Source organism: Schistocerca serialis, chromosome 3 (assembly GCF_023864345.2).
Source record: "Schistocerca serialis cubense isolate TAMUIC-IGC-003099 chromosome 3, iqSchSeri2.2, whole genome shotgun sequence".
Lineage (NCBI taxonomy): Eukaryota > Metazoa > Arthropoda > Insecta > Orthoptera > Acrididae > Schistocerca > Schistocerca serialis.
In genome coordinates this window covers 833,041,233-833,068,657 of record NC_064640.1, presented here as the reverse complement: position 1 = coordinate 833,068,657, position 27,425 = coordinate 833,041,233, and the positions used below count along the sequence as shown (strand labels likewise).

At 45.4% G+C, this 27,425-nt stretch overlaps 1 protein-coding gene across 6 annotated transcripts in view; it reads left to right on the top strand.

Moving 5' to 3' along the window:
* Window positions 1–27,425, top strand: part of LOC126470826 (heat shock 70 kDa protein 14-like) — a 605,676-nt gene that overhangs the window by 485,553 nt on the left and 92,698 nt on the right. For 3 of the 6 annotated variants that reach the window (XM_050098842.1, XM_050098839.1, XM_050098838.1), the window contains exon 4: window positions 14,712–14,910. The exons of the other annotated variants lie outside the window; for them this stretch is intronic. In XM_050098842.1, the coding sequence (XP_049954799.1) occupies window positions 14,712–14,910 (199 nt within the window). The remainder of the gene's footprint in view (window positions 1–14,711; window positions 14,911–27,425) is intronic. 6 annotated transcript variants of the gene reach the window in all.

Genomic DNA, 27,425 nt, shown 5'->3' with positions numbered 1-27,425 from the left:
GACTCCAGATTGGGCACTGTCTTTTTAGCCACTGACATCTTTTAAGTGGCGATCATCCCCCATTTTGTCCCCACTGCTCTCAGTTGTGGACGGTGAGACACCTTTCACTTATGATGCACGCTCATCTTATCGCATCCTTGAGTTTATCAGTGTTAGTGAGAAGACATCGGAGTCATTCCAATCACGGGAGCGGAAAGTCTTACCTTAGGGGGAAAAATGGACGGGTATACACTCTCACACACACGCATATCCATCCACACATATACAGACCCAAGCAGATATATTTAATATATATATAGGGCCAGCTCTGTTGTAAATACTGAGTAGTGTTCTGAAAGCTGATATCAAAAATGTTTAGTGCCAGTGATGAAGGCATACCCAATATCATGGTCAGTCAGAGAGCCATCAGTGTACACCAAGGTACTACCATGAAGTTCCGTGCGAATATCAAGAAACTTATGGGGACAGAGCAAGTCCTTAGGAATCCAATGAAGTACAAGGTGAACACAGACCACTGCACGAAGCCAAGGTGGTGAAGGGTTCACACCCAAAGAAAAAGTAGCAGGTAGCATGAAGTTAAGCTGCTGTGCATTAGCCGAAAGCAAACTCCAGGAGGTATTAGAGAAGAGGGGCATGCCCCATGCTGGTGGTCAAAGGAGTTATTGGAGGAGGCATAGGATGAGTGGCCAGGTATGGCAGACAAACAGCATGCATATCAGCTGAGGAGAACATGATGTCGGAATGACAGTGGTAGTTTGGCAGTTTCAGCATAAAGACTCTCAACCAGGATAGTGTAAAAGGCGCCAGTGGCCAAATGGATGCCACAGTGATGGATTGTACTCAGACAGCATAAGATAGACGGACGTGCAGATGCGCAAACAAAAGACCCATAGTCTAGTTTGAAATGGACAAGGGACCGGTACAAGCAGTGGAGGGTGGTCCAATCCGTTCCCCAGGAAGTACCACAGAGAACACACAGTATGCTGAGGGACAGAGTACAGCAGGCGGTCAGGTAAGACACATGGGAGGACCAAGAAAGTTTCCAATGGAGCACGAGTCCTAGTAATTTCATAGTTTCAACGAACGGAAGAGCAACAGGCCCAAGATATAAAGATGGTGGAAGAAACTCGTTGTGCCACCAGAAATTCATACAAACTGTTTTGTCAGTGGAAAACTGAAAGCTATTGTCGATGTTCCATGAGTAAATAAGACCGAGACAGTGCTGAAGACACTGCTCAAGCGGACAAGTCCATGGAGAATAACAATTGATGGCAAACTCGTCAGTGAAAATGGTGCCGTAAACAGTCGGGGGCACAGTGTCATCGGCTTCTTCGGGACAGCAGAAATACTAGCTAGATTCCATTTACTTATTTTCTCTCTTGGATCTAGGTCCATTTCCCAGTTTCCGGCCTAACAGTAGCAGATGGTGTAGTCTTGGACCCCACAGCTGTCTCCAACACCTTAGGTCGCTATTTTCTGGAGATTTTGAGCTTTACCGACTACTGCCCTGCCGTCTTCCATCTGAAATGAGTGGAGACGGCTCGGGTGATACCCTTCTCCTTTCATAATTGTGAATCCTGCCACCTTTACTGTGAGGGAGCTAGATCACACTCTCGCTTCATCCCGGCTGGACGATGTTCACATTCAGATGTTGCAGTACCTTTCTCTTGTGGGTAAGGCATTTTCTCCTCCATACTTACAATGACATCTGAGCAGATTTCCAGCGACTGCCCCATTTCTCTCACCAGCTGTGTTTGCAAGCTGATGGAATGTATGATTAATGCCCGGCTGGTATGATGGCTTGAGTCTCGCAGTTTACTAACTACTGCACAGTGTGGATTCCTAGCCTGCCGTTCGGCAGTTGACCATCTCATGACTTTGTCAATCCATGTCGTGAATGGTTTTCTGCAGAAGTACCAGACTGTGGGATGTGTTTTTTGATTTGGAGAAAACTTATAACACCTGCTGGAGGACTGGTATCCTTCATTCTCTCCATACGAAGAGCTTCAGAGGCTGCTTGCCCCATTTCCTTCAGGAATTTTTACAAGACAGAGTTCTCAATGTAACTGTGGTTTCTGCCTTGTTGGACGCTTTTAACCAGGAAATTGGAGTGCCTCAGGGCTCCATCCAGTGTGTCATCCTTTTTGCTATAGCCATTAACTCTATAATGGCCTGTCTCCCGCCAGGCATCTTTGGCTCCTGTTTCAGTGATGATTTTCTGATTTATTGCCTTCAGAGGCATCTTCAGCGATGTTTCAATCGTCTTACTTATGGCACATTGACAATGGCTTTTGATTTTCCACTAACAAATCCGTTTGTATGAATTTGTAGTAGCGCATTGGGTTTCTTCCACCATCTTTACATCTTGGGCCTGTTGCTCATCCGTTCACTGTAAAAATGGAATTCCTCGGGCTCACACTTGATGGGAAACTTTCATGGTTCTCCCATGTGTCTTGCCTTGCTGCATGCTGCACCTGGTCCCTCAGTGTCCTGTGTGTCCTCAGTGGTACTTCCTGGGGAGGGGATCGGTCGTTTGTACTGATCCCTTGTCCATTCAAAACTAGGCTATGGGTGTTTCGTTTATGCATCTGCATGTCCATCCTTCTTACACTGTCTAAAAACTCCCCCGCGGGTCCGGGGGTTAGAATAGGCCTGAGGTATTCCTGCCTGCCGTAAGAGGTGACTAAAAGGAGTCTCACATGTTTCAGCCTTTGTGATGGTCCCCTGTTGGGTTTGACCCCCATTTTTCAAAATTTTCCTGAAGTGCCCCTTACATGGTGCATCGTGTCCATCGTGCGCTGATACCTATCACATCCTTAGTTGACGTGGATTTGCACTTCTGCTCATTCTCCAACTGTTGGGAGAGGTCACCCTCCTGGGTACGTATTTTTCCATCAACTGTGTAGTATCATTTGTATGCTGACAATGATGATGGACTTGTTTGCTTGGTTGCACCTGATGTCCAGCACCATAGCCAGTCAATTGCGGTGGGGCCACCATGTTCCCTGTTGGTTGTAGCCCCCTGACCACACAGGGATCTCTCTACTGATCCCTGCGCCATTAACTCTCCTCATATGCCTGGGGTAGATACCCATCCTCCTGGGGTATCGGGACTCCTGGCAATGGCCATCCTGCCAGGTGGCCTATGCTGTGGCTGGATGGCACCCGTGGGGAGCCCCCTGGTCGGAGTGGGTGGCATCAGGGCGGATGACACCCGATGAAGCGTAGTACATCATCTCTTACTGGTGGTCAAACACCAGTAGTCTTTCAGCATTCACAGGCTCAATTCAACACACAGAATTAAGACCCCAAATTGTTCCCCTCCCTGGCCACACCATGGGAGGAACATCAGATTAAGGATGGTAGCAGCTCTTATTCGCCCCACTACTTTATATGTTTGAGAGCTGATGGGGAATCTTTCATGATAATGAAGCCTCAGTTTTCTGTTGAGCATTTAGAGGAGAAGTTTGCCGGGGGGGGGGGGGGGGGGGGAGGGTGGTTGAGGGGTTGTCCAAGATGAGATCTGGGTCAGTCTTGATCAAAACAGCATCCTCTGCCCAGTCACGGGTGTTACTCACTTGTGACAAGCTGGGGGATGTTTCTGTAATCATCGTGCCCCATAAGCGCTTAAATATGGTCCAGGGTATCATAATTCACAGGGACCTTCTTTTGCATTCTGACGATGAGCAGTGCACCAGGTTAGAATGGCGAAGTGTACATTTCGTTCGGCGTGTCCATCAGGGTCCGAGAGATAAGCAGGTTGCCACCGGTGCCTTCATCTTGGCCTTCGAGGGAGATACATTACCTGAGAAGATCAAGGTGATGGTCTACTGCTGTGATGTGAAGCCCCATATCCCTCCCCCAATGTGGTGCTTTCAATGTTGGAAGTTCCGTCGTATGTCCATCCAGGGGGCCGACAGTCTCTTTGTGGGTACGTGTGTGGCGTGCACGGGGCTCCGAGCTATTTGCAGTCTCCTTCCTTTTCCCAGACCTGCATTACCGTCCCTGTTCCTCTCCTTTCTTTTCCTGTCCTTGCTCCTTTCCCCCTGCCCCCTCCTTTCCCTCTTGGTGGAATTCATGTCGACTTGGCTTTCCTCCCAGCTTTGGTTTGGTATGTGCTGTTGTTTAGTTTGCTGTTTCCATCTCCTTTTCAGCGTTTTGGTCCCCTTGGAGTTTGACCTCCATTTCCAACATTTTCTGTCAGTGTGAGCCATTTGGGGATGAACTCCCTACCTAGTTTCCATGTTGGAGGCTCATCTCACCCTCCCCTCCCCACCCCTCCATTTTCCCCTTGCACCCTGGGCCCCCTTCATGCTAGGTCACCAGCATGGTAGCCAGTCCGTGTGGTGGGGCTGTTAAGTACCCAACTGGCTGAGCCCCCTGACAACACAGGGATCACACTGCTAGTACCTGAGCTGTTAATGGCTCGTGTATGCCAAGGAGTTGATGCTCATCACTTTGGGGCATCAGAACTCCCAGCAATGGCTGCCGTGCCAGACGGCCCTCGCTGTGGCGGGGTGGTGCCCACTGGCCGAGCCCCTGGTCAGGGTGGGCGGTACTAGGGCAGACGCCTTGCATGTGAAGCGGGAAAGGCTTCAATATCCTGGCCATTCTTTGGCCATTTCTAAGAGTGATAGTAGACATGATAGTCCTTCTGATCCTTTTGCCTTCCTCTCCCTCGCCACCCCATGGGAAGGAGGTCAAGCTTGCCGACTTGGGTTGAAACCTTTCCCTCGGTACCTGGTTTGTGTCAGGACAGGCGGTGATAGTTTTTCCACGACCAAGCCTTTGTTTTTTTGTTGAGGCGATTGAAGATAAGTATCATGAAGTGGAATCCACGAGTAAAATGCAGTCCGGTTCTTTGCTCATAAAGACATCTTCTCCTGCCGAATCTGCAGAGGCCGGCCGGAGTGGCCGAGCGCTACAGTCTGGAAACGCACGACCGCTATGGTCGCAGGTTCGAATCCTGCCTCGGGCGTGGATGTGTGTGATGTCCTTAGGTTAGTAAGGTTTAAGTAGTTCTAAGTTCTAGGGGACTTATGACCACAGCACAGTCTCCGTCGCACCCCACCAATCTTTGAACTCGGCACAGGGTATCATTTTCTATTGGGATCTTCTTCTCCAAACTGACAAGGAGCTCCATGCAAACCTCGAGCGGCAAGGAGTCCGATTTATCCACATTGTACAGCGAGGCCTTAAAAACAATCACACTGATAGAGACTCCTTTTTTCTGGCCTTCGAGGGGGATATCCTCCCAGAGAAGGTAAAGGTGGTGGTGTATCGGTGTGATGTAAAACCTTACATTCCACCACCGATGAGATGCTTTAAATGCTTACGGTTTGGACACAGGTCTTCCCGCTCCACCAGTTATCACCTCTGTGGTGACTGTGGGCGCCCCCTCCATGAGGGCAGTGCCTGTGGTCCCCCGCCTGTGTGCATCAGTTGTGATGCGCAGCATCCTCTGCACTCGCCAGCATGCCTGGTGTATGTGAAAGAATGACGGATTCAAGAGTACAAGACTTTAGATCGACTTACCTACACCGAGGCTTGTCGAAAGTATGACCGGCTCCATCCTGTGCCTCTAACTTCTGCTTCTGCTTCAGTTACATCCACTCCACTTCGTACCCCCTCCTCTTGCAAGCCGCGCCCAAATTCCCCCTCACCCTCACCCTCACCCTCACCCTCACCCTCACCCTCACCCCTTTGGGTGCTAATCCCCCTCCCCCGCCAGAGAACTGCTCCCCTTCTTCGGCAGCCGATGATACTGGAGCTCCCTCCCGGGACTCCTCTTCCCGGCACCCCGTGAAAGGCGATCTGCAGCTCCACATAGGCAGCACGATCTGTGGCCGGTGGGGGCCGCTATTGCCAGGTGTAATTCTTTGTCCTACCACACTGCAGTCTGCCCTTCTGTTCCATCACAAGAGTAGCAGCAGAAACACAAGAACAAGGGAACAAGCGCAAGGCCCCTCAGGTACCCCCCTGATGTGCCACCTTCCCCTCCTCCAGCCAATGAACCAACAGTCTGACCCCACCTATATGGACATTACTCCATCCTTATCGGTGACGGATGGCGACTCGGTGGCGTGACCGGCTCTGGTCCGTTCGCTTGCCATTTGGACTCCAGCTTGAGAATCCTCCAGTGGAATTGTAATGGCTATTTGCGTCACCTCCCGGAGTTGCAGCCCCTTCTTTCCTCCTACTCTGCTGCTTGTATTGTTCTCCAAGAGACCCATTCTGTCAATTCTTACTCACCCACCCTTCATGGGTTCCATGCTTTCTGTTGAAACCAGATTGGCCCTGTGCAGGCTTCTGGTGGTGTTTGCACCTTGGTGCGTAAAGACATTTTTAGTAAATGGGTTCCCCTCCATACCACTCCGGAAGCAATTGCTGTCAGGGTCGATCTGACCACTCCAATCACGATCTGTAATCTCTACCTCCTGCCTGACAGGCCACCCACATCCCTTGCCCTAACCACCCTTCTTCAACAACTCCCTTCTCCCTCCCTGCTTGTAGGGGACTTCAATGCCCACAACCCTCTTTGAGGTAGTCACCCGACTATTGCCCTGGGCAGGACAGTTGAATCTGTTCTGGCAGTGCTTGACCTCTGTAACACCGGTACTCCCACAGACTTCAGTGTGGCACATGGCACTTTCTCTTCCATTGGCCTCATCATCTGCAGTCCCAGCCTTCTTCCCTCCATTCAGTGGGGTGTCCACGATGACTTATGTGACAGCGATCATTACCCGATTGTTTTGACCTTCCTTCAGTATGTCTTGCTCTATCACCCTCCCAGGTGGGCCTTCTCTAAAGCTGATTGGGGTGCCTTCTCCTCTGCTACCATCCCCCCCATACTACCACACCGTAGTATTGATGAGTCTACACAGACTTTAACGGCCGCCATTCTTGCCACAGCTGTTTCAGCCATCCCTTCTTCCTCGGGGTTCCCTCCTCCCCTGTCAAATGATGGTATGATGGTCCCATAGTGGACTCTGGAAATAGCTGCAATCAAATTTCAGAAACGGATTTGCTGGTAATGGTATGTATCTGCCATAGGACCGCACACCTGCTCTTCACAAGACTGGGCAAAACTCAGGCGAATTTTTGGCTATTGTCCCGTTGCAGGAATTTCTGTGCATGGTGTTGTCCTTCCCATCTGTACTTTGTCGCAGAGTGTTTCGCTCAACACTTTGCCCAAGCCTCTGCGTCGACTCAGTATCCGCCCTTGTTCCTCCTCCTCCTCCTCCTCAAACAGCGCTCGTAACGACTGCCTTTGTCTTTCATTTCTCGCTGCTTGGAGCCTTGTAATGCCCCATTTAGCGAGTGGGAATTCGCCAGCACCCTCACCCTTCGTCCTGACATGTCTCCTGGACCAGATTGGATACATAACCAAATGCTCCATCACTTATCGGTGGCTGGCCACCGTCGTGTACAGACCCTTTTCAACCATCTGTGGAGTGAGGGGGTATTTCCTACCCAGTGGCAGGAAAGCATTGTTATTCCGGTGTTGAAGCCTGGGCAGCCACCTCTTCAGTTGGATAGCTACTGTCCAATTAGCCATACCAACACCCTCTGCAAGCTCGTTGAACGCCTGGTGAGTTGGCGGCTGTTTTGGATCCTCGAATTCTGCGACCTTTTGTCATCGACTCAAGGTGGTTTCTGCCGTGGCCGCTCTACATTGGATAACTTAGTCCACCTGGAGTCTGCTATCCGGTCGGCTTTTGCCCATTGGCAACACCTCATTGCAGTCTTCATTGACCTGCATAAAGCCTACGGCACCAACTGGTGCCACCACATCCTCACCACCCTTCACGACTGGGGCCTTTGTGGTGCTCTGCCCATTTTTATCCATAACTTTCTTTCATGTCGCTCTTTCCGGGTCCAAGTTGGTTCCTCCTACAGCACTTCCCGTCGGTAAGAAAATGGGGTTCCACAGAGTTCTGTGCTGAGTGTCCCTCTTTTTTTCATCGCCTTTAATGGACTGGTAGTGGCTGCTGGGCCGACAGTGTTTTCGTCTTTGTATGTTGACGATTTTTGTACGTATGTCGCTTCCTCTGTCGTGGGCGCTGCAGAAAGCCGTCTACAGGGGGGCAATCTACCGGGTGCAATCTTGGGCTCTCTCCCGTGGCTTTCAGTTTTCGGTGACCAAATTGTACGTCACGTATTTCTGCCGTCGCCATATAGTCCATCCTCATCCGGACCTGTTCCTCGATGGCCAATCCCTCGAGGTGGTGGACACCCGTCTCTTCTTGGGTCTGGTCTTCGATGTCCGGTTGACACGGCTCCCTCGTCTTCGCCAGCTGAAGAGGATGTGCTGGTTACGTCTCAATGTTCTCAGATGTCTGTGCGATACCAGCTGAGGTGCAGACCACTCTATTCTCCTGCGATTGTACAAAGCACTGGCCCAGTCTCGTTTAGACTATGGGAGTCTTGTCTATGGTTTTGTGTCACCTTCGACAATGCAGATACTAGATCCCATCCACCATTGTGGGGTCCGACTTGCGACTGGTGCCTTCCGGACTAGCCCCGTGATTAGTCTTCTCACAGAGGCAGGGGATTCCACTTCTGCAAGTTTTGCACCAACAACAGCTGATATCTTATGCGCTCTGCATTTGCTGCACCCCAAAACACCCTAATTATGGTCTCCTTTATCCAGACACTCCAGTGCTGTAATTCAAGAAAAATAAAATACACTATACCTGTCCATCCCTGGCCAGCACCACTGCTTCCACAACCCACCACTTCACAGCCACTGTACCTTAGAGGCCCCAGTGACCCCAGGTCGCTATAGTATCGTGCACACGTGTGACCACATTGACGTAATCACTAATATGTTGGCCACTACTGACCTTAAGCAGCTAGTTGTTTCTGGGTAGAATCATGTTCTGTGCCAAGTTTATTCCCTAGGTGGCACAAATCACAGATCCCCTAGATCGACTATGCAAGAAGGGTGTCAAATTTGTGTGGTTGACCACCTGCCAATTGGCATATCAGAACATTAAGTACAGTTTCAAGGTGGCATTGTGACTGACACTATATGCATTGGACCTGCCCTTGACACCCGAGACAGACACTTCCCGATATGGCCCGATATGGTATAGCGGTTGTTTTGTCTCATAAGGTGTCGGGTAGTAGTGAATGGCCAGTTGCTTTCACCTCTGGAATGTAGACTGTATGGCAGCAAATTACACCTGTTGAGCGACTGCAAAGCTCAAAGCCTTGATTTTGTTGTTTGTGCATTGTTCTAAACTCCTGGAAAAGATGATGCATTGTTTGCAGAATTGGGCATTGTTTTTGATTGGGTATCAATTGAAATCCACTTTCACCCAACTCACCAACGTGAACACCCTACCCCCACTTCCTCTTGGTGCCAATGTGCAGTTCAACCACAAGGAAACAGTTTGTTTCCCCTGGACCAACATCCACAATAAATCCTGGTTCAATTGCTTCTGACTGCACGTGAGGTATCCACTGTGTTGTTTCACGATCCTGTCCTGTTGAAAGTTTTGTCTGAGGTACTGGAGAGGTGTCCAGAGAATGTTTTGAGCCTTACTGATCTAGCCTTTCACAATTATTTCATGTTATGCTACTGATTCAATGCTACAAATGATGTTTTAATGATGGCTGCAGAGGACTCTCGAAAACCTGACCATCATTCTATCCTCGCTCTGTCCCCGCATCCTCCAGCTCCTTTGTGCTTGTCATTGGTGGAGGACATGTATGGAGGCACTAGCCCCACAGCACGTGTACTGGCCCAACATCAATGCAGACATTGAGAGATCAGGCATGACACGAGCCGTATGCGCATTCAATCACTTGTCCCACGATCAAGGTTCCTCGTCGTGGCCCCATCCTGATAACTTGTCGGAGAAGGTCCTCGTTGAATTTACCGTGACATTTCAGGTTGTTATGTGGCTTCTGGTGGTGGCCACCCTCTCAAAACTTCCCTTACGTGGCGTGGATGCTGTTCATTACCACCATTTCTACCACTTGTGACCTCACGATGGTATTCTACCTTGAGGGAGTGCCACTTATTCCCTGGTGTTGGATAATTAGCCCCCATTTACGTAGATGCAGCCTTAGGCTTTCTGTGGCTGTAATGCGATCACCACCCTGTTTCACCGTGCTCCTAATGGGGAGATTGAGCAGATGGTCCATACATTTAAAAAACAGCTGCTGAAGACCTTGCAGACATAATCTGGCTGAAATACTGCATTTGAGTTGGTATTGTACACCATTAGACCTCCTGCATCCTGTGCTGTGTGCCAAACCTGCATATAGGCCTGCCTGTGGGTGGAATGTCTGTCTGGGCATGCATATGCAGTTGGTGTCTGGGATGGACCCAAGGGGTCATCATTGGTGACGGAGAGCATCAGTGGCTTGATGTTAAGGCCAGACATGACTGTCTGACCCACCAACACGAAACAGCTCTGGCTGTGACCATAGTCGCATTTGGCACGCTGTCGTCACTTCCGATGCTCAGGCTGGAACTAAGATGACCGCCACCTGTGCCTCGTGTCCCTTCTCACTGGAGGATGGTTGAGAGGATCACAGTGTGTGTGCCTGTGGAGGTGGGGGACCAGTCCCTCTGTCCTGACCTTCCATCACTCTTGTTGTAACTGTGCAATCTGCTGGCCTCTGCTACCCATGCAGTCCTCGGGCCTGGGTTTGTGTCGTAAGAATGAACAAGAAGTAATAATTGCCTTTTGCTACTTTTTTTTTTCATTTGAAATGGCTGATATGATTACATGTGTTTAATAAAAATGAATCTTTCACTTTACATTGGAGTGTACATGTAATGAAATTTTCCTTCAGAATAAAACTTTTCACTTGACTGAATCTCAGACTTGAACCTATGCCTTTCGTAGTCAATACTTCTACTCCCTGAGCTGTATGACCACAGGTGTGCAGTGTGTCTCTCACAGTTTGTCTGCGAATACCTATCTGCTCATTCACATGCTGTAATAGTTTAATTTCTGTACCTCGTGCTATTTCTGTTGAATTTATTTAAATTTACATAATACACATTTATGGGAAGAAATGTGGAGAACTGCGGGATGAACCACTTAAAGTTTCCGATATTCATTTTCATCAATTTGTTGACATATTTCTCACAATGTCTGCCAGATCACATGTGTAGCCTCTGACTTTATCAGAGCTTCAGTCACTCACCCCAGATGGTTGAGGAATATTCCATAGTAAATTTGTAAGGATACCACAGTTTTCCAATATTTTACTAATAAACTGAAGCCCACCATGGACTATGATCATGATGGGACCTTCAGATTATTGCTTTGCTTTGCAGTTGTTATCCCCCATGTGACTTGCCGTGAAATGCTTGTTACTGACATAACTCTGGTTAAATATCTGAGATGAATCTGTCTTTTTAAGTATGAGTACAGTAATGAATCAAATAATTACCTTGGGAACTTCCTGAATTCAAGCATAATTTATCTGTTCAACAAACAGTTATGATCAGGAGTGGTTTTAGATTTGTACATCAAAAACTGTATAGGGAGTGTAAAGAATAAGATGGAGTTTTACCAAAAGTGTGTATAGACTTCTTTAGGCTTCACTGATGGAATGTGGTGGTTAGTGATCAAGAATGCTGTACTTGTATTTTGGAGGAAAGTTGTTTGGATCTCAGTCCAGCCAGCCTGACTTAGGTTTCCTGTGGTCCCCCAAATTCATTTTAGTTGTATACATCCAAGTGTACCATGGAATGGTTGTTGACACCATCTTTGGCCAAATAAACTAATACTTCACCTTTTATGACACAGAGGGGTGATGACTTTTTAAACTTTCCATTCTTTACAGTAGAGCTCACCAATGCTGCTACTAAACTAAATTCACAGAGACTGTTCTTTTGTTAGAAAGTAGTGCAAACTTGGTTTTCAGTTAGCAAATTTGTTTCTTGATGAAATGTATTAAGCTACTCTAAGAAATGTATCAAACTGCTTTGCTCCAAAGTAGAAAAATTGTAATTACATTTTATACTGTCTAGTGTTGTAAGAGTTGTAACTTGTGTGTGTGTGTGTGTGTGTGTGTGTGTGTGTGTGTGTGTGTGTGTGTGTGTGTGTACACAACTTGAGTAGGCAATACAGCTTACTCAGACATCACTGATCACTGTCCACCCTACCTTAGACATTATTTTTCCTTCTTTTCTTTATCTTTGTCTGAAAACATGGTTGGCTGGATTTCCATTATTCACTAATTGCTAGTATATGCATAAAAACTACAGACAGAAGCTACATACATTATTAAGAAAAGATACTAAGAGCACTGACCTTCAGGCACTTATATATGTTGTCTGATAGTTGTTTTCAGAAATCTGTAGCAGTATCTTTACTCATATTATTATGATTCTTTGTTTGTCAGTTATGTATTAATACTGTCTGTTTCATGTTTTTCTTATAATACAACTAGTTTATAAACTGACAGTAGGATCTTAACTACTTAATGATCCATTTGGGCATCATAGGAGATATTCCTCAGAGTATAAATTGTATCATTCGACACTCCATTCTTAATACTATACCCGTATTGTTAGATTGTGAGTAGTAATTACTTAAAATGATTCTGTTGTTCAACACACTAGCTGGAAAAAATTGCAACATATCTCCGTTGTAATTAATCCAGAGACTAACAAAGGTGTTACGCACAATCCAGTAACAACATTGTGACCACTGCCTATGTTTGGAATTAGCATGAATAACCACTCACAAACAGCAGGTGGCAGTGCCAGCAGGGGAGGGTATATAAAGTGTGTTGGGGAACATGGAAAACATTGCAGTCATTATAACGTGGAAACAGAGCGGTTTATCTGACTTCCAGGATGACATGATCATTGACTTTCAGGCCAAGGGTGGAAGAATTTCCAAAACAGTTAAGTTATGAAACTGTTTGTGTGCCACTGTGTTTAAAGTATACCGTGCATGGTAAAATAGGTGCTATACAAAACCAGCACAACGGTAGCTATAATGCACTACAGGCCAGAGATGACGGGGTGAACAACAGCTGTGTAGATATGTATGGGTGAGCATCAGACTGCCCAGATAAACCCATGGCTACCAAAAATGTCTCCTCAATGATCGTTCAGCAAACATTGCTGTGTATGGTTCTCCGCAGCAGGTGCCTGGTTTGTGCACTCTTGCTGACTGGTGTTCATCGGCAACAAAGACTGGAATTAGCTCGCCAGCACTGCAGCTGGGTGTCCACTGAGTGGTGACAGGTTGCCTTTTCATATGAATCATGTTTTATGCTCCATTGGACAGCTGGCCATTGGTGTGCACAGTGTGAATCATCTGAAAGCAAAGGGGTCCAGGCTGGAGGAGGGAGCTTTATGGTCTGGGGAATGTATTCAAGACATTACCCGAGTTATTTTGTCATTCTGAAAGGCAGAGATGATTGATATAAGTATGCATCTAGCCTTGGTTACCATGTTCACTCGTACATGCAGTTCGTTTTTTCCTTCACACAATGGCATTTACCAGCAGGACAATGTAATCTGTCACAGAGCTCACAGTGTCTGTGTGTGGTATGAAGAGCACCAGGATGAATTTACTGTACCCTCCTGGCCACCAGACCCTCTGGATTTAAACCCGGTTGATAATCTGTGGGACCACCTCGATCGAGCTGTTCTTGCGGTGGATTCTCAAGAGAAACCTGTCACATTCTGGCCGTGGCACTGGAGTCTGCATGCCTCCATATCCGTTTCGTTACCCTCCAGAACTTCACTATCACTATTCCTGCATGTCTCGCAGTGGTCTATGCAGCAAAAGGTGGTTATTCAGGCTTTTGACTGATGGTCACATTAATGTGACTGGACAGTGTATATGTAACATGTCAAAATTACAATCTTACTTTGGTTGCTATCTTTGCGAGCAATCTGTACAGAATTGGATCCTTACAAGGCAGCCAATTTGAAGAAGTTTTGGGGTTTAAAATTTTATACACATTTTTTGTGCAGGATAAAAAGACATAGCCACCAAAGAGTGGCTACAGATTTTATCAGGTAGTGCTATGGTTAAATACATCCATCCTGTATTATCACAGATATACTTCTATCTTCTAAATGCTGACTTCCTTTGGTGTAGTGCTTTGACATGTTTTGCTTGTAGAAGCTGTCAAGTGGGAATATGATTGCTGAAATAGAGAGAATGATTTGGTCTCGGTGACTTTTCACTCATTATTTCACACTGTCCTATTACACAAAATGATTAAACTATTAGAGTTTTCCTTTTGAACATGTAACTAATAAATACTCTCACAGTGGAATCAATACTTTGCAGTAACAAAACTCTTTGGCCCATTCACAAAATGTTCCTGCCCCTAAAAAAAATGAATTACAAATTTTTGATGCAGGTACCGAGCTAATCTATGGGTAGCTTTTCTGATTCTGTAACTTTCGAGGAATTTGGTGGTAGAACAAAGCAATTTACAGGAATACTTACGTTGCGAATGCAAGATCCTGCTTTTAATGGGGTCGCATGTCAATTTCACAAGTTTTCCAGTGCTGCATCATATTTGTACTGTGAGTTTTTTAAGTGTTTCAAATTATTTGATGGAAAAGAATAAGCTGTAGGCATTGACTCTACTGACGACCAGCCAGCTAGCTGTCAATCAACAATAAATATAGTGTTTGTACACAAATATGAAGCTTGTGGTTTGGTAGTGATGTAAAGCATTTCTTTATTTTTTGTTATTTGTTTCAGGGTTTGCTTCAACATGTGTACCTCCAGATACAGATCTGCGCACAGTCCTGTGTGTCCCCTTAAATTTTTCGAAGTGTAGTCGTCGGGCACTGGCACGTGCAGCGGAAGATGCAGGATTCGATGTTCTGCAAGTAATTAGTGAACCTATAGCAGCCTTGCTTGCTCAAGGCTATGGTGTTGAGTCCCCAGACGAGAGAGGGTGAGTGCTGTAATGCAGTATGTTATTCTTGGTGTTGGTGATAAGTTATGAAACAATCAGCATGATCTTTAGCTATTAAATGAGGTGTTCAACATTGTTAACATATATTTTAGGGCGAATATGCTGCTCATTATTGAAATTGTTGTTTCCACTATTGACTAGCTTACATAAGATTGGAGGAATGCATGTTTTCTCCTGAGACTTTACTCTGAGGGCTTTGGCCCCAAAACACTGCATAGCATGTGCACATAGGCTGATGTTTTCATCAATAGAGCTGATAAACATTCCACAGTGATACGTTTCAGTGCTGTGTTTTGTGGGTTACATTTCTCCAAATAAATTATTAATTTCATATTAACAGAGGAGACTTTTATGTTAAGATGTCAGTGGTTCAGTTTGTTGAGGAAATCTGCATAAATAGCAGTAAAATATTATTTTATAGTGAAGTGTATATGAGAAAGACATGTTGACTGTTGTTACATGAGCCCACATCAGTTGCTTTATCTTTTGACCCTGAGGTCAATGATCCTGCATGATCTAGACTACGGTCAGATTGCTCATTATTAGGTGTTCCAATTTAATGCAGATGATGGATCTCCTCAGGGAAGTAACAATCAGATCATAAAGGAAGTCCTTTGGATATCCCATATGTTTGCTGTGGGAAGGTCTCGTCTGAGATACAGAAGCAGCTCTGCAGCCATCTGTTTAGTGCAATGGTTACAGCTGGTTGTAAGTAATGCTTGTCATCATCTTAGTTCCTTTTGGTGGTGAACAGGGTTACTGTCACTCGTCTAATGGAATCACAGTTCACAATTTGTTATTTCATGCCCAGTATTGATTGGAATCCTTGGTTTGGAGCCAGGTAGATTTAAACTAGAGGCTCCATTGATTTTTTGGTGATCTTGGGTGCAGATTTCTTGACTTAATCTGTATTGGATGTAGAATTTTAAAGTGCCTCCCTGAATTGGTTAGGCTTGCAGTACCCGCAGAAAGGATTTCCTTCAATAGCGCAATATGTATAGTTTGCATCCTCTTTTTTAGATAAATTACTTTGTAAGCCTGTTTACCTTTAGATGTTGAACACCAAAGAGCCATGATCACTTCACATGTATTTCATATTGAGGAGATCAAATAGCCATGTAAGTCAACTGTGAAAATGAAAACTGAATATTACGTAACAGGACAAGTATTCAAGGCAAGATCACTGAATTACTGTGACTTGCTTAAACAGCATTGCTTGTGTAGCAAGTGGAACAGAAAATTGAGTAAAACTAGAAACAAACAGAAACAAAATCTTAAATTCTGACTGGAATATATATGTGACAAGTCTCTCTTTGTGTAATGAGATAAATGCAGTCAACAATAGAGAATTTGGGTAAAGTTAAGCCTTAAAGGTGGGCCAAAATTTCTTACTAAAACTATCTTTCGGTGACACACTACATCAGTTGAGATGGCATGGAATGCTACGGAAGATTTGTGGAAAAATATTTCTGATAAATTACCTGATCGTGTTTTAGCCATAGGGGAGGTTCCTGTTAGCCAGCCGTGCATGACATAGATGGCAGGGATGGCGGTTCTAGTGAAATTGTACTAAATATCTTATCTGAAAATTATCTTGGACAGCCAACTAAGTAGAATACATACGATGTACGTATACAATTTATGCTGTCAATAAAAAAATGTGAACTTTTCAATTCAGTGAAAATAAATGGATGAATCAACAAACACAGAGCTACAGCAGCATCATTGATCAGTGGTGTTGAATGAAAAGTTGTGCATGATGTGTCAATAAAATGACAACAAACTATCTGAGCAACTATTTACATCTGGGAAGGAGAATATTGATTAATGGGAGAAATTCACAAGCCTTTTCAGAAACATGCTGGTTGAGTTTGTGTGATGGGATGTAGTGAGATGTGGGGAAGGACCCACCAAGGTTCAATGACAATATTACTCATTTAGCCCCTGAGTGCTCACAACTCTCGTGTCAGTACCTACCTGCTTGGCTACCATGGGGCCCCATGCTTTGCAGCATTACTTCGTTTCTGTCCTGCAAGCTTATACTTCCACTGTCCGTTTCTCCCTCTGCCTCTCCATTGTATGGTTTTCTTGATGCAGACCCAGCTCAGATCTCGTTTGTGACTGGGATTAGAGTTTCCGCTTTTTTTTGTTTTCTACAACTTTTCATTAAGTAAAGACATAGTCCCCGTTGTTAGGTTTGACCTGCCATCAGTTTTCAGATTCTCCAGAAATGTTTACCATGCAGGGAAGGTCACCCAATGCAGTGTAAGCTCCAGCATGGTGGCCATCCTGTCATGGTGGTCATCAAATAGCTGCACAGTGGTAGCCCCCTGGCCACGTGGGTATCGTATTGTTGGTGTCTGAGCTGAAAACTTCCCATGTATGCCAAGGTTTATGTGCATGTGCCCATTGTGACTGGGACACGGGGACTCCGAGCAACAGATTACTGGCCACGTAGCCATTTTCTGAGGCTGGGTGGCACACATGGCAAGAGCCCCCATTCGAAGTGGATGGCACCATGGCGGATGATCCACAAATGAATCGGATGAAGTTATCTTCCGCTGGTAGCTGTATGATCCCAGCAGTCTCTATGGAAGGAAAGTACTATTTAAGTGCAGAGAGATATGACCATAAAATGTTTCCTTCCATAGGGCTAAACGGCAAGCAAAGAAATATCCCCCCCGCCCCCCGTCCCCCCAATAATTAGTTTGCTCAAGGATTGATGGGGATTCCTTCTTGGCCACAGAACCCTTCTTCTTTGTGGAGAACATAGAAGTCAAGCTTGGGGAAGTGGCAGCCATTTCTAAAATGAAAAGTGGGTCAGTTTTGATCAAAACAGTATCCTCTGCCCAATCACGGGTGCTACTAGCTTTTAACAATGTGGGTGACATACCGGTGACTATCACTCCCCATAATAGTCTAAATATGGTTCAGGGCATTATTTTCACAGAGACCTGCTCTTACAATCTGATGCTGAGCTATGCACCAACTTGGAGTGCCAGGGTGCACACTTCGTTAGTCATGTACATTGGGGACCAAAGGACAACAGTGTCGCTACCAGTGCCTTCATGTTGGCCTTTGATGGCGATTCATTACCTGAAAAGGTCAGGGTTACATTATACCAAAGTGATGTGAAAGAAAGCGTCACTCCCATGGATGCCTGCCCAGATGGACTCTCAGCCGTGTTGACTGGGATGCTTTTGCCTCTTTTGTTGCCCTTGGCTCCCCACTGCATGGAGATATTGATGAGGCAGTCCAGAATACAACTACAACCATTATTTGAGCAGCTGATTTTGGCGATTCCCTGTTCCTTCTGTGCACCCCGACAGAAGACAATACCTGGATGGTCATCAGAAATTGCAGAGGCCATTAGAGATCGTAGGCGAGCTCTCCAGCACCATAAGTGGCACCCATCGATGGAGCACGTTATTGCCTTTCAGTGGCTCCATGCCTGGGTCTGCCATCCAATAAAACGATGGAAACAAGAATGCTAGGAACAGTACGCTTCAACCATCAGACCGTGAACCTTCCCTTCATAGGTTTGAGCCAAGGTCAGATGTATCTACAGATACCAGACACCTGCAGGTGTACCTGGTGGTGTTACGTTGAATGGTGCCATCTACACTAACACAGATGCCACATTTTTCTCTGTATTATGCTAGAGCCTCTGAGTCTGAGAACTGTCAACCCTTTTTTGTGTCCTAAAAAAGTGGGTAGAGCAAAAGCAGTTATCTTTTACTGCACACCACCTGGATCCGTATAATGCTCCATTCAGTGAGTGGGGATTTGTCAGTGTCCTAGCCCACTGCCCCAGGATCGGACCACATCCTCAACCAGGTGATCAAGCACCTATCTGTGGATTGTCAGTGTCATATCCTTGCCATCTTTAACTGCATCCAGGAGTGAGGGCGACTTCCCATTGCAACAGCGACAAATCATCATCATCCCAGTACTGAAACAGGGCAAGCACCCTCTAGATATGAATAGTTATTACCCAGTTAATCTCACCAGTGTTCTCTACAAGTTGTTTGAATGCATGGTGAGCTGGCGGCTGTGTTGGCTCCTTGAGTCTCGGGGTCTTCTGCCTCCATCCCAGGGTGGTTTTTGCTGAGGTGACTCTATACTGAAAATCTGGATTGCCTGGAGTCCGCCATCCAAACAGCTTTTGTCCAATATCAACACCTTATAGCCATCTTCTTTGACCTGAAAAAGGCTTAAGACACCACATCCTAGCTGCTGTACACATCTTCTTATCCCACCATACTTTGCAGGTTCAACTTGCTGCTTCCCACAGTACCACCCCCACCCCCCTCCCATCCTCCCCCAATCCGACAAGAGAATGGGGTACCACAGGGCTCTGTTAGTATGGATGTCGCTGAACATCGACTGCAAGGTGCCATAGGAAAGGCGCAGTCATGGGACCCCACCCATGGCTTTCACTTTACAGTGTCGAAACTCATGTTATGCACTTCTGTCAACATTGTAGTGTTCACCCACAACCAGAACTTTACCTCAACAGCCAACTACTCAATGTGGTGGGAACATTTTGGTTTTTTGGACTGGTCTTAGATCCTAAGTTGACGTGGATTCCCCATCTATGCTAGATTGATCGAAAGTGTTAGCTGCACCTTAATAGTCTTCACTGCCTGAGTAACACCAGCTGGGATGCAGATCGTACTACCTTTCCACAGCTTTACAAAGCCCTGATACAATCCTGTCGAAACACCGGAATCCATCCCCCGCAACAGCAGTCCAGATCAAGGATTACAATCGCAATCCACATCCTGTCTCTCCTCTCTGAACTCCAGTTGTTTCCTCTATCACCTCTCCTCCAGGCCCATTCACTACACATTCATGGTGCATCCCTCGGCCACAGCGTTGTCTTGACCTATCACCAGATCTGAAAGACTCGGTTCCTTCTGAGGCCGTCTGCCACCAATTTTTAGCCATTTTTATCATATCTTGGGGTTCAGAAGTAGTCTGTACTGATGACTTAATGGGTGCTGGTCACGTGGGCTTTGCTTATACTCTCATGGGACACTGAACTGTGCTCCCTGCCAAATGGTTGTAATGTTTTCACTGCGGAGTTGGTAGCCATCTCTCGTGCTCTTGAACATATTAGTTTCTGCACCGGTGGATCCTCTCTCATCTTCAGCAACTCCTTGTGCAGTTTGCATCTCTTGACCAATGTTACCTTCACTGTCCCTTGGTAATTGCTATCCAGGGTTCCCTGTATGTCTGGACCCCAGGCCACATCAGGATCCTGGGAAATGAACTTGCTGGTAGCCTGGCCAAACTGGCTACCTGTAAACTGATTTGTGATGTTGGTATTCCAGTAATGAACCTCTGATCAGTATTATGCCATGAAGGTTAGGGAATCTGGAATGGCTCACTCTAACTTTGCCAAACAAAGTAGGGTGATGAAGGAGACTACAAATCTGTGGAGGTCCTTCATGTGGGCCTCTCTCAAATACTTGATCGTCCTTTTGCTGGCTGCATATTGGCCATACTTGGCTAACTCTTGGTCATCTCTTCTGTCGCAAAGACCCACCTCTCTGTCATTGTGGTTCCCATTTGCTAGTGGTCCACATTTTGCTGGACTGTCCGAACTTAGCCACCATGCAGTGGGCTCTTAATCTCCCTCACTCGCTGTCTCTGGTGTTAGGAGACAGTGCCTCAGTGGCTGACTTAGTTTTACGTTTTATTCTTGAAGGGAGCTTTCACCGCTCTCTTCAAGGTAGGTCCACTTACCCATATTGGCCCATTGATGGGTTGGCAGAACACTCTTTGCCTCCTCTGCCAAGTCCGTGCTGTGGCTATTTGGGTATTATGGTGCAGCCTGGTCCTCACCTTACCTGCTCTTTTACTCCCCCCCTCCCCTATGGTCTGTTAGACTTGCTCGTCTTTTGTATCTCTGTACTTCTCTCGTCGTGTCCATGTTGCTAGTCTTTCCTAGGTGATTTCTGAGTTGGCTACATCTGGTAGGGGGGGGGGGGGGGGGGGAGACCGGGATGTATGTTCCCTCATTGCATTGCACTGTGCTTTCGGAGGCTTCTGGCCGCTCCCTAGAGGGAACACCTTTCTTGTGCTCTCTCTCTGTCTTTCTTTCTTTCTTTCTTTCTTTCTTTCTTCTTCTTGTCCATTATCTCACCTTCATAGACCTTGGGGTTTTCCTCCCCTGGGTTTTGTGTGGTAGGCTATCTGATCTACAGGCATGTAGACCTGTCTGTCTGAGGAAAAAGGGACTGATGACCTAGTAGTTTGGTCCCTTTAATCATCCAGTCAACCAACCAACAACTCTTAAGAATGTTATATTCTGAAATATAAACTGCCGATTGAATAGGTCATCATCATGAGTCAGAAATTGTGAATCTAGCATACCTAAAATACATAAAACCATGTCAGTATTATGAAAGGGATAGAGTGCTACTCTCCATGTAGCAGAAATGTTGAATTTCAGATAGGCATAATTAAAAGACTGTCAAACAAGTAAGTTTTGACACACACACACACACACACACACACACACACACACACAGAGAGAGAGAGAGAGAGAGAGAGAGAGAGAGAGAGAGAGAGAGAGAGAGAGAGAGAGAGAGAGTCAGTCACACACAGTCTCTGGTTGTCGAGACCAGATTGCGACTCAAAATCTCTGCTATATGGTGATTGGCAATCTATCTTTTTCATAATATTGACACTATTCCATCCTGGATTTACCATTGTTAGATGTTATAATGTCATCATTAATTAAATAAGAATGGTGGTGTTTTTATTGTAGTCATAATTAAGAACAGATTATTTAGAATAGTAATCCACCAGTCACAAGCTGTGAACAGTTGTTACAAACTACTTGCAAAAAGAGAAAAAAGAAATAATTTCTGTTGGCACTCCTGTCCCGCATACAAACTGTAACTTCAACTACACACTAAAGTCATACACGCCCATGTCAGAACCTTTGAACACCAAGATGAAAAAGGAGTTAAATGTGACTGCACGTTAAGCCCAATCAACGGAAGGAAAGGCAGGTGAAACAAGGACTTACTCTTGGAGAGAGGTACACGAAATGTGTCATAGAGACTATGAAGACCATGAATTAAATATTAAATGTCGTTCGCTATATTGCTATGATGGATAAAAAGTAAAACACAATCAACATCCAATGTGCCGTTTGCTAAAACGATCGATAACTCAGACAGCAAACATACAGTAGAATGTAAGTGGTTAAAAGAGAGACATTTGGTCAGGAAACAGCTAATGGTCAAAGGTTGATGACAGTTAGCACAAAGTGATGGTGGGTCACCACTTGACAAATGACGATGGCTAAAAAGACAGTACCCAGTACGTAACCTAGCTAAAATCAGCTCCTTGCGGTGAAAGGGCTGAGAGAGGAGATCGGCCAAGCTTCTGGGAGAGGTTTCATTCCGTGGAGTTTGTTCCCATGAATGGAAGACCAATTGTAATGTCAAAGTGACACCACCTTCTGATAAATGACAACATGGAGATCATCGGAAGGAATGGAAGAACTAGCTGGATGATGTAGGAGGACTGCAGACTTGGCAACAGTGTCAGCAGCCTTGGCAACAGTGTCAGCAGCTTTGTTTCCTGTCAGACCATCCATCAAGACAGAGCAAGTGGAAGCTTTCTTTGACCTGTTGCACTAAGGGATAGACAGTGTACAGCATACAGAGGCTCTGAAAATCGCTGAGAGAATCTGAGCAGATGACGAAATTGAAAAGCCTGTGTTGCTGGATGTACCGTGTGGCCTCATACAGAGCAAAGAGCTCTGCTGTTAATACTGAGCAGTGTTCTGGAAGCAGATATCGAAAATGGTCGGTGGCAATGATCAGGCATACCAGACACCATGGTCATTCAGAGAGCCAACAGTGTACACAAAGGTACTATCACTAAGTTCCGTGCAAAGGTTGAGAAACTTACACCGGTAGATCGAATCTGGAGAAGTTTCCTAAGGAAGTGAATCAAGTTCAAGGTGAACATGGGCCACCACAGAAAGTCAGGGTGGTGAAGGGTACACATCCATCGGGAAAGTGGCAGATAGCATGAAGTGAGGCTGCTGGAGCAGTAACCAAAAGCGAACTCCAGGAGGTAACGGAGAAGAGGGACACACCTACTGGCGGTCAAATGAGTTGTTGAAGGAGGCGACATAAGATGAGTGGCCAGGTATGGCAGACTAATGGCATGTGTATCTGCTGAGGAGAACATCATGTCGTTATGACCGCAGTAGTTAGGCAGCTTCTGCATAGAGACTTTCAACTGGGCTGGTGTAAAAGGTGCCAGTGGCCACATGGATTCGATGGTGGTAGATTGTATTTAGACAGTGTAAGATGGATGGATGTGCAGATGCATAAACGGAGCATCCATAGTCTCCTTTCAAAAGGCCAAGGGATCTGTACAAACGGAGGAGGGTGGTCCAAACCACTCCCCAGGAAGTACCACTGAGGACCCGTAGAACACTGACGGACAGGGTACAGCGGGCAGCCAGGTAAGACATGTGGGAGGACCAAGAAAGTTTCTATCAATCATGAGCCGCAGGAATTTCGTAGTTTCAACAAACGGTAGAGCAACAGGCCCAAGACCGGGTGATCAAAAAGTCAGTATAAATTTGAGACCTGAATAAATCACGGAATAATGTAGATAGAGAGGTACAAATTGACACATATACTTGGAATGACATGGGGTTTTATCAGAACCAAAAAAATACAAAAGTTCCAAAAATGTCAGACAGATGGCACTTCATCTGATCAGAATAGCAATAATTAGCATAACAAAGTAAGACAAATCATAGATGATGTTCTTTACAGGAAATGCTCAATATGTCCACCATCATTCCTCAACAATAGCTGTAGTCGAGGAATAATGTGAACAGCACTACAAAGCATGTCCGGAGTTATGGCGGGGCATTGGCGTCGGATGTGGTCTTTCAGCATCCCTAGAGATGTCAGTTGATCATGATACACTTGCAACTTCAGGTAACCCCAAAGCCAATAATTGCATGGACTGAGGCCTGGGGACCTGGGAGGCCAAGCGTGACGAAAGTGGCAGCTGAGCAAACGATCATCACCAAACGACGTGCACAAGAGATCTTTCACGCGTCTAGCAAATGGTTTTTTTTTTTTCTTCAGTTCTAATAAAACCCCATGTCATTCCAAGCATGTGTGTCAATTTTTGCCTCTCTATCTACATTATTTCATGGTTTATTAAGTTTTCAAATTTATACTGACTTTTTGATCACCCGGTATAAGGAAGGTGGAAGAAACCCATTGTGCAGCCAGAAATTCATACAAATGGTTTTGTCCGTGGAAAAGCGAAAGCCATTGTTGATGCTGCATGAGTAAAGACAATGAGACAATGCTGAAGACTTCACTCAAGGAGACAAGTCCATGGGGAACTGCAATAGGTGGCAAAATTGTCAACAAAATGGGACCCGGAAATACCCAGCGGGAGACAGGCCATAATAGGGTCAATGGCAATAGCAAGGACAACGAATGTCAGGATGGACCCCTGAGGTATCCAATTTTCATGGATAAAAGTGTCCTACAAGTCACATTCCACACGTATTTTGAGAAGTCTGTCTTTTAAAACTTCCTGAAGGAAACGTGGCAGGCAGACTGGAAAGCCCCACATGTAAAGAGTACAGAGGGTACCGGTCCTCCAGCTGGTGTCGAAGGATTTCTCCAGATCAAAAAGCACGTCCACAGTCAGTTATTGTTGCAGAAAACTGTTCATGACATGGGTTGCCAAAGTGGTGAGATGGTCAACTTTGGAATGGCACGCCTGAAATCCACACTGTGCAGTCGTTAGTAATTTGCGAGACTTGAGTCACCATACCACCCGGGCATTAATCATATGTTCTAAACCTTGCAAACATAGCTAGTGAGGGAAATGGGGGGGTAGCTAGAAGGAAGGTCTTTGTCCTTACAGGGCTGAGGAATGGGTATGATGAAGGCTTCATACCAGCGTCTGGGGAGCATGCCATCTGCCCAGATGTGGTTGTATGTATTAAGCAGAAAATGTTTGCCCGCAAGAGAAAGGTGCTGCAACATCTGAATGCGAACATCATCCGGCTGTGGGGTGAAAGATAGGGATACAGTGAGAGTGATCAGCTCCCACATAGGAAAGGCTGCATTGTAGCATTTAAAATTCTAAGAGGAGAAGGGTATTACCCAAGCCTCCTCCATTTGTTTCCAATGGAGGAAGGTAGGGCGGTAATGGGTGGAGCTTGAAATATTTGCAAAATAGTAGCCCTAGGTGGTGGATATAGCAATGGGTTCCACAATATCATCTGCTCCGATCAGGCCAGAAATTGGTGAATTGACCTTGGGCCCAGAGAGTCGTTGGAATTTAGCCCACACAATGGAAGACAGAGCGGAACTGTTAAAAGAATTAGTAAATGAAATCCAGCTAGCTCCTTTGGCATCCCAAAGAGGGTGATGACACTGCGCATGCGACTTTTTACATCAAATGCAGTTCTCCAGTGTTAAAAACGCTGAGAGTGTGTCTCTGCACATGAATTGTCACGGTACGCGTCAGTCCACCAAGGACTGTGACATGATGTGGTAAAGTGGAAATGTGCGGAATGGAACATTCTGCAGCAGTAAGGATAACGTTTGTAAGGTCATCACAACTGGGGAAATGTCGTTTGTCAAAGGTCACCAGGGAGGAGTAAAGCCTCCAGTCTGCCTTTGAAAGCTGCCAATTAATTTAGTAAGTAGATGAGGGAGGAGTCGGCAAACAGATAGGATGTGGGGAAATGGTTGCTCAAGTATGTCTAAAAGAGAACACACCACTCGAGATGACGGGCAAGCTGGGCAGTGCAGAATGAGAGGTCCAAATGGGAATAAGAGTGTGTCGAGTCTGAAAGGAACGTTGGTGCTCCAGTGTTAAGGCAGAAGAGGTTGAGTTGATCGAGAAGGTCAGCCGAGAGGGCACTTTACGGACAGGTTCACAAAGAGCTGCAAAGGGGGTGATGCGCATCAAAGTCACTGAGCAGCAAAAAGATTTGGGAATTTCCCAATGAGCTAGAGGATGTCTGCCCTGCTGAAACCGAATGACAGGGATTTAGGCGGTACAAAGAGAAAAGGTGAAGCGAGGAAGGAGAATGCGGACTGCAACAGCTTGCAGCCGGATGTTGAGTGAGAGGGTTTGACTACGAATGTCATCACGAATAAGCAGCACGACTCCACCACAAGATGGATTGCCGTCGTTGGCCATATGTTCCTTTTTTCATAAACATTTTCTTCTCCGGAGAACCAAAAAAAAAAATTACTGATAGAAAGAAAATTGGCTTGATATTGTCTACATTGTCTCCATAAGCTATAAAGTGATTTTTACCTAATTCATGTTTTAACCTATCTGGAAAGTGATTGAGACCCCTGTTCAGCATGTCTTTGAGACAGAGTACCTCTAACATAATTTGTACAGGTCATTTTCAGCCTAATTGATACTTTTTATTTGCAGATGAGTCTTTCCACTATTTTAATAACTGATTAAATGTTCATGCTTTTGTTGGGTAGCTACAGAAAAGAAGGCTGTCTCAAAACACGAACCGTGATGAGATGTAATATGATGAGCAGCCACCTACTACTGTCCAACTTCTTTCACTACTTGCGTTATAGTTTTAATTTTGTTTAGAGGTCTACTTACTGTGTTGATGCAATGAATTGTTTTATCCTGTATTTTTGTAGAGCTCTTGCCAGATATGCTCTGCAGTATTAGATTTAAATGCCTATGTTGCAATAGGACCCATATCTCTAAATCTGTGATTTGCTGTTGTGGAATGTGAGTCTGTTTCAGTGTTGGGGCCACTCCTGTTCCTTATTTATATAAATGATATGCCCTCTAGTATTACGGGTAACTAAAATATTTCTGTTTGCCGATGACACTAGCTTGGTAGTAAAGGATGTTGTGTCCAACATTGACTTGGTTTCAAATAGTGCAGTTCATGACCTAAGTTCATGGCTTGTAGAAAATAAACTAAGTCCAAATCACAGTAAGACTCAGTTTCTACAGTTTCTAACACACAATTCAACAAAACCTGACATTTTAATTTCACAGAGTGGGCATATTTAGTGAAACTGAACAGTTAAAATTTCTAGGTGCTCAGATAGATAGTAAACTGTCGTGGGAAGCCCACATTTAAGATCGTGTTCAAAGACTTAATGCCGCCATTATTACTATTGGAACAATATCTGAAGTGAGTGATCATTCGACACAAAAATTAGTCTACTTTGCTTATTTTCACTCGCTTGTATCATATGGTGGTATATTTTGGGGTAAGTTCTTGTTGTATTGTAGATTGCATTTACTTAAATTTATGGATTGACTTTTTTTGGGTTCATATACATTTTATTTTTATCTATTATTACTTTTATGTTGTAATTTCATGTACTGACATGTTCCATGACCTGGGAGATTTTCTCCTCAATTTGGTCCTATGGAACTTGACATGTAAATAAAATAAATAAAATTAATTTGAA